The sequence below is a fragment of the Lontra canadensis genome, unplaced genomic scaffold (assembly GCF_010015895.1).
Source record: "Lontra canadensis isolate GAN:19392208 unplaced genomic scaffold, GSC_riverotter_1.0 scaffold47, whole genome shotgun sequence".
Taxonomy (NCBI): domain Eukaryota; kingdom Metazoa; phylum Chordata; class Mammalia; order Carnivora; family Mustelidae; genus Lontra; species Lontra canadensis.
In genome coordinates, this window is record NW_022631041.1 from 11,117,784 (window position 1) to 11,125,842 (window position 8,059).

At 49.1% G+C, this 8,059-nt stretch overlaps 1 protein-coding gene across 1 annotated transcript; it reads right to left on the minus strand.

The window, feature by feature from the left end:
* Positions 1-3,452: 3,452 nt before the first annotated feature.
* On the minus strand, positions 3,453-7,461 carry LOC116876704 (UL16-binding protein 3-like). The gene is made up of 4 exons (XM_032873002.1): positions 7,203-7,461; positions 4,766-5,029; positions 4,256-4,531; positions 3,453-3,586 (listed from the first exon to the last, which is right to left on the minus strand). The coding sequence occupies exons 1-4, from the start codon at positions 7,459-7,461 to the stop codon at positions 3,453-3,455; spliced, it is 933 nt and encodes a 310-aa protein (XP_032728893.1).
* Between the last annotated feature and the right edge of the window lie 598 nt (positions 7,462-8,059).

Sequence of the window (8,059 nt, forward strand, 5' to 3'; positions counted from 1 at the left end):
CACTTTTCTTCCTGAGCCATATGACAGAGCTGTCACACTGATGTCCTCCCAGTTTTTGTGATGTCCCCTAATGCCAACATTTTAGGATGTATTTTCCCCACACCAGGACATTCCCCTGGGTCACCACAGGATCATCTCTTAGAAGGTCACATGGTACCTAAGGGCCTCCTCATCCTCAGGCTCTGCTTCAAGTTGTTCCAGCAATATACAATATGGTCAAAGAGATTGATGGACTTGGGCTTTTTCCATTTCCTGGATGTGCTGAAGATGAGGGTTAGAGTGTTTGATTTGCCTTTTTGGTTAATTCGTTTAATTTTTAAATGTAGGTGAAGAGATTTAGATGTAGGAGTCCACTAGGACTGTATGTTGTCCAGAAGTTCTCAATACATATTGGAAAGCTTTGTTCAGCTGGTGTTTTGACCCACCTTTGTGTCATTTTTTGACAGTGGTTCAGATTAGTCTTAAGTAGAGAGAAACAGAAATCTCCTAACACATCGTATATATTGTGCCTCAGTTGGATATCATATGGCTAATTTTTTGCTATGACACATAGCACTGCTGTAAAAAATCCTACATCTCTATTGCTTTTTGGTCCTCATGTGTTTCTAGCCTTGAATTAAAACTGGGATTGCCATGCAGAACAATGAACACACCAACCACCGTCTGGATAAGATGAAATATAGGGCGAGTGAGTGATTTCATTTAAACTCCTACCAACCCATAAGAGAATTCTTGTTATTCCATTTCCTGTACATCACTTGCTATAGCTCTCTTTAAAATTTGAGTCAGTTTGATGCATGTATAAAGCAAGCCTGTTGTTCTTCGTGTTATCCTGATTACTTGGGATGTGTTTGGTGATTTCATAGGCTGATTTATTGTCTGTAACTTGCTCTAAGCATTTGCACAGATCTTAGGAGAAACAGATTTATAATTATTTACTTGCATGAGCTCTTCATATATTCTGGATACTGATCCTTTGCTCATGAGGGAATAAATCACCTTTTAGAAGCAGATCTGTTTTTGCCATGAAGACTCACTGTGCACTGAAGGAGGATGACAGGAAAGTCAGTGCTGCAGGTAAGAGACCTAGGGAAATCGGGAAGAGTCTCAACCGCTTCATTCCCAGAATATCTGTTAAATTCCGAAGTGTCAGGATCATATCTGAGACTGACAGATGACGGCCTGAAAGTTGATTTCCAAGCCATCCTTAAATTCTGTCTCCACAAGAAATCTAGCAGAATCACACAGTGGAGGAAGAACAAAATTCCATGAGTTCTTATGGGAAATAAAACAAATTTCAGATTAATTAATTTTTTTAATAAGAGATATGATTATCTCAATATATTTTGATGGAAATAAATTGCTGAAGAAAATAATCACATTATATATATATATATTTATTCAAAGATTTTTTAAAATTTACTAATTTTTGAGAGAGAGAGAGAAAAAAAAAATGCGTAAGAGCAGGAGAAGGGCAGAGGGGAAAAGAGATTCCCTGCTAAGCAGGCAACCAGATGCAGGAATCCTACCCAGGACCCTAAGATCAAGTCTTGAGCTGAAAGCAGATGCCCCACCAACTGAGCCACCCACACCCTGGGAAATAATCACATTATAAAATATCCCATTTAAAAGTCAATGAAGTTAATGGGTTGATTTTAAGGAATGTAAAATATACTTAATAAAATTGTTAAAAAAAGATTTTTAAAAAGTCAATGAGGACACAGAAAATATCTCTGAAGTTCTATAGCTTCAAACAATATCTTTTTGGTGATACTGTCTGCAAAGACACTGTCCCCTTACATAGAAGAATCCAATATTGCACAACCAAAGGACAAGATGGAAAATGTTCTCTTTGTTGAGATTTCCTCAGTCAAGTATTTAAACATTTCAGTGCAAGAATTCCATCACTTAGCACTGACAGAAAATGGCATAGAATATGCCAAGGGGAAGTGCTGAACAGGAGAGCCACCAAATGCAAGAAGGGGTATGAGGGGTTCGCGGTCCTACACCACGTGGTTGGACTGAGGTCTCTAGATTTGTAAACGTGAAAATGCTGGTGGTCTAATGATGAACAGCAGCTCATTCAAAGGCAGCTGGCCCAGAGGCAGAGTCGCTGAGCTGGTCCCACTCTCAGGGGCTTCTTGGTAGCCTTGGCAGCCTAAGAAAAGAACAGATGTTTGTCTCTGTGGCTGAGGAAATCCTGGGTCTCTTGTCCTGGGGCTGCCCTTCACCAGCACTCCCCACCCCAGAGCCCAGTTCTCACCCAGGGGCATGCATTTCCCCCCACCATGACCCCAGCCCTGGGCCCAGCCACCTTTACACCTTTACAAACCTCCTCCCACCTGAACCAAATCACTGAGTCAGCCCCAGACCCTGTTTCCAATGGTCTGGGCTCAGGACCAAAGTGAGTAAGAAACCAACGTGCTCACGTGACTCAGGTTCCTATGCTCCCTCTCATGGCAGGTCATAAGGATCTGCTGGGGCATCTGACAGAAGACAGGGGCCTGTACTGGACACCTTTAATCTTGGGGAACACTGTGGGCAAAGGTCCTTCTTTTCCCTTCCCTCCCAGCCTCCTGGCGAGCAGCACAAAGAGCTCTTAGTCTGATGATCCCTTCCCCCATCCCCCCATCCCATCCATTCTTGGTCCGGCTCAGCTGGGAGCTCACAGGGGAGCTCAGTTAGCCCATCTCCCAGGTCAGCTCTGCCCAAATCAGGGGCTGCTCAGTGGCTCAGGATCTGAGGTCTGCAGGAAGCTAGCTGCCAGGACGGCACTAGTCTCAGCCAGGATTCCCACTGTTGCACGGAGAACTGGCCTCCTTCTATTCCTGTCAGGCACGGTCTCTACTGGGCACTTCCTGCCTTACATGCAAAGACACAAGCCATGTTCTGGGGGAACATGGCACTACAGTCTAGCCTTTTGAGTTGGTCTGCAGAAGCCTTCCCACTCCCTCTACCTGGGATTAGACCCTGGCTCCCTGTCCTTGTAACTGCCCAGATGGGGTCCCCTTCTCCTTGAGACGTCTCATGGAGCCACCATGCTGCTCTCTCTCAAAGGGGAGTATGGCCCATGCTGTGTGTCCCTGCTGTCCCCACACCACCCACCCTGGGCCCAATTTGACTCTCTCCAATGGAGAACCGAGTCAGAGCCAGGCCTGACTTCCCTCAATCTCTTTAGCACTGACAGGCCTTAAGCAGTGGTGTGGGACCCTCCCCTTTCCCAGTGGCCTTAACAGTGAGTGAGGCCATATCAGAGCTCAGGGCCAAGCTTGCCCAAGTTGTTGCCAGCACGTGGTAGGAGATCTCATTCACCTGGTCCCCCTGCCCTGTGAGAAGGTTCAGAGTGGGGAGGGGCGAAGCTGGGAATTCACCGTTCCTTGTGCTCACACCAGGCCATCTGCTCCTCCCTTCCCTCTCAATCTGCTCTCACTACCTGTCCCTCTGAAGAAGTTCTACACAGAGTGTTGATTTTTGATGATGATTATGCAAATTATGATGAGGACAATGAGGCTGGCGATGATGGAGCTCATGATGAAGATCCAGATGTTCCTGCTCTGGGCCACGTCTTGCCGCGTGGTTGGTGGCACTGAAATGAAAACGCAAGGATCAGAGCCCCTGTCCAGACCCCAAACTGAGCTAGCTCAGCTCCTGCTGGCCCAGGTCCATCCTACCAGGCATATGGTGTCTATCACAGTCCTTGTGGCAGTTGCTGTGACCAGTCCTGATGTCGAGAGGGAGGGAGGGGATGCACCCTGTCCCATAGGGGCTCCTCTGGCAAAAAAGGGAAGCAGGGTTTGCAATGTAAGCAGTCACTCCTGCTGTGACAACCAGTAGGTGATGCAGGACAAGGATGGTGAAAGTGACAGTCTAGGTGGCACTGAAGGATTCCCATCAATACACCGGGTGACATGGAAAAGACAATGATTCTCAGAAAAGGGATCAGTAAGAACACCATCTCTGGAAACAGATTGATGTTTCCCTGTTTGGGGCAGCAAGAAATCCAAGAAATACCTGAGCACAAAGTGTGTGCAGTGAGGAAAAAAATCCAGGAGGTGAGAAGGGAAAGGAAGGATGCTAGAACATTCCCATGGCCATTATACTGCCAGGAAGAATTCGCCATTGATGGATCAATTTCTCTCTCTCTCTCCCTCATACACACACACACACACACACACACACACACACACACCATACTGTGGGGCAGGTGGAGCTCATCTCAAGAGAACCAGCACTCCCATCCAGTCTTCTGCGTTACCTGTGGTCTCCTGTGTTTCATCCCAGTGCTCCCACACTTGCTGAAGCCAGCTCTGACAGTCTCCGTTTGTGATCTTCATGAGGTGCTCGGTCAACTCTCTGTCACCATCCAACATATCCTTAACCTGTTGGCCTCCAGAATGATCCACTGTCCACTTTCTGTTCTCCAGTTCAAAGAGCGGTGTTATCTGCTCATTGAAGTCAAGCTGCCAGGATTCTCTGGCGTGTCCATCGGCCCCACGCTCACACATGAGCCTGCCATGCATAGTGAGAGAACCTGCACCCGCCCCCAGCGGGGGTACAAGTCAGCCTTTGGTCCTGACCAATCCTTTGTCCCACCCACTGTGCTCTCCTCAGCTCACTCCCAGCCCTCCTGGTCCTGCTCTGGCCTCCTTGTCTACCCTAGCTGCTGGACCCCGTGTGTGGGACCCACTTGGAAGTTTTATGTGAACACAATAGCTCCCCGGCCCTGACAAACTGTTCTCCTTTTACCCTGGGCCTTCAGACTCACCGCTCTTAGTGAAAATCTCTGCTTTGATGTCCAGCAGTTTCTTTCTGAGCTCTTCCCGCAGGAGTTTCACAGTTTCCTCCTGTTTCTGCCAAAATGCTGTGTCCTTCAGCTTCATCCCCCAAGGACCAATGGGTTTGAACTCCTTGGTCTGACAGTCATAGGAAAGAAACTTGTTTCCATTGACTTGGACTTGAATCTCACACCACGATTGTCCAGGCCCGGCTTGAGATGTGATAGAGAAATTGTAGGAAAGCGAGAGAGCATCTGCGAAGGGAAAACACAGGTGGAGGTTGGGGCTGGAAAAAAAAAAAGAGCAGCAGGCACCCCTCTGCCATCCAGGTGACAGCAATCGCATCCTTGTAGGGCTGAGCTGGCAGAACAAAGACTGTCCCTGCATAGTCCCTCCCCCCAGTAGTAGTGGCTGGCATTCTTCCCTTGTTGGGATAGAATCAGGAGGCTTCTGCCCGGCAGGAAGCCACACAACCATTGAAATATCCCCTGTGTCTATGAGACTGATACCCAGCATCACTCAGCCTTTGGCAGAACAGATATAGCAAGAAATGCCAAACACAAAACTAACAACATGTCTTCCAACTATGCTCATGGAGAGGTCTGGAGGACTCTTTATATCAAGACTGCACTGCAAGAAGGGCACCAGCGTTGTCAAGAAGCTTGGTGACATCTGTCTGATGGCCAACCTTGGCTGAAGGAGGTGGTGTTACAGAAACAGGTGCCCAGTAACAATGGGGTGAAGAGAACAAAATAGGAGATTTGAGGTGCAGACGCCCAACCGTCCGAATCGGGGACACAGCAAAAGACTGAAATGATCCTAGAGGTTGGAATGCCAACCAGGCCTGTCCCACAGAAAACTCTCCATCCCTTGGGCTCACAGAACACGGTGATCCTGGAGGCAAAAACAGCCAACCTAGACGTTGCTGGATTTGAACAATGAAAACAAAGACCAAGCCCCAGAATGGAGAAGGAGTCTGAAAGCAAACAGACTCTGGATCCTTTGCCTGCGTTCCAGACCTGAGCCCCTTCTCAGTGCTGGAACCCTGAAGGAAGAAGCGGAAGCAAGCTATCCATCAGAAAGGACCCTTCAGGTCAACAGCAAGTGCAATGCTTCCTGCTGGCCTTCTGCAAAGGGTCATATGGTCATTCCCAGGGCTGGGTAGACACTGGGGAGCAGAGACCATGCAGACATTGTCAGTGGACCTAGTGTGTGAGTTGACATTGCTCTCAGGGATCCTAGTGTCATTGGGGCTTCTGTCATTGAAATAGTGCAGGTCAGCTGGTGTTACAGAGAACAAGAAGTCACCTGTGCCAGGTCCTGCTCACAGTGACTCAATTAGCTCAGGTACCCACATAGTGGTTCTTTTCCATTCCCCATATTTGTTACAGGAGTGAAAACTGTTTATAGTTTAATTATTTGTGGGTTGGGGGCTGGATGGCAGAGACATTCAAGTACAACATTCTCACACTGTCTACACTTTTCTCCAAACACAATGTTAAAACAGTGCCCTACACTGGATGAAATGAGAGTTGAGCATCAACCCTAAAACCTCTGTAAGGACACAGGGGTGTGAACCCTATCCTATTTTCACTGAAATGCGGGCCTGGTGAAAAGATTCTCTGAATATATTAATATTACCTAGGTCTGTGTTGTAATTGCTCGAGTCTGTGGCCTTAGCAGGGAAGCAGCCAGAGACAATATGTGAATGAATGTGTGGCTGGACCTGCTCCTTGGGCCACACGACCCTATGACACAGATACTGTAGGAAAATGTTCTGTGCCCTTTGTCACATCCTAACATTGGAATGTTAGGTACAGACACCATCTTGTGATAGAAGGAGGGAAGGACAGTTGAGTTAGGGAAAATCACAGCCCCAAGAGGCAGGTGTGGTCCAGGGACCTGGAGGGAGGAGGTCTTTGGTCATGGAGTATCAGAGCCGCCCACCCTGAGCTGGGTGGTGCTGGGATGTGGCTGGTGAAGGAGCGCAGCGTTGCTTAAGCCTTGAACCTTTGCCCAAGGGTGCCGGGAATTGTAATGGTGGACAGCAGTGGGGTTAGTGACTCGTGGAGAAGTTGCGTCAGCTTCAGAGTCGCGGGGTTGTGCGGGGTCCAGGCCCTGCGAGACTGCCTTGTCCAGCACATAGCCCGGGGCTCCGGGGCTGGGTACCCGTTCACCGAGGGGCAGGAGGAGGCTGGGGCCGACCGCAGGCTCCCCGTTGCGGCCTCGTTCCCCTCCCCGTGGCTCCGTGCGCCCAGAGCCTGGCAGTTTGTGGTCTCTCAGGTCTCCTCTTTTCCGTTCCACAGGGCGACAAAGTCCTGACGGACACCGAGGATCGGGAAAGGGGCCCGAGGCGGGGACTTGCTTGGGGGTGAGGAGAGGGGACGGCGGTCCTAGCTGGCGACAAGGTTCCCAAGGCCCCGGGACTCACCTTTCTCTGCTCCCCGGGCGTCACGGCCACGACCAACCCGGACTGCGCCGCGGTAATCCCGCGCAGCAGCCGCAGCAGTAGAAACAGGAGCGGCAAGCGCCCGGTGAACTTGGTGGCGGCCTTGGGCTCCATCGCGACCCCGAGCCGGGGGCGGTTTCTGAACAAACCCGCGGGCGGGGAGGCGGAGGGCGCTTCCTGTGGCGGCGCCAGGGCTCTGCAGGTGTTTATGTCTCTTTCATCCAAGTGGGACTGCATCTCGGCAGGTCCATCCATCCAGGAGAAACTGCGCAATGATTCTTCCAGTCTTCTCAGTGCTGCTCTTCTATTTATAAGCAGAATCTTACCGCTGAGCCGCACTGGACCTTCAGCCGAGGAAGACAAATGGCATTTAAAATTTAAAAAAAAAAAAAAAGTAAATATGGCCAAACCACATAAAATTTATATCTGGGTCATTTTTAGTGTACGTTAGAGCACAAACCGAGGGTTGCTAGAGGGCAGGAGTGTGTGGTGGGGGGAGGGTTAAATGGGTGATGGCTATTAGGGAGGGCACTTGTGATGAGCTCTGGGTGTCCTATACAGGTGAGGAATGGTGAAATCCTATCCCTGAAGCAAAGGAATTACCACTGCACGGAAACGAATTTGAATTGAAATCAATGAAGAAAAGAAGAAGACCGTGTTCTGCTTCATGAAGAGTGAGGTAAAATGGAGCGATTTTCGCTCTCCTATTCTGTCTATGATCATTTTCAAACACGCTGTGGTAGGATACACTAGTTTCTTACTGCATAAGGAGTCCTCAGAAAGCTGCCATGAAAGACTCAGATCTCAGAGCAGGTACATGTTCCATTTCTATGTT

Coding starts and splice junctions, on each gene's coding strand:
- LOC116876704 (XM_032873002.1), bottom strand. CDS start 7,461: ATGCAGTCCCACTTGGATGAAAGAGACATAAACACCTGCAGAGCCCTG. Junction 5,030..7,202: donor CGGGGAGCAGAGAAAGGTGA/GTCCCGGGGCCT, acceptor TTCCCTTCGCAG/ATGCTCTCTCGCTTTCCTAC. Junction 4,532..4,765: donor AGAGATTTTCACTAAGAGCG/GTGAGTCTGAAG, acceptor GGGCGGGTGCAG/GTTCTCTCACTATGCATGGC.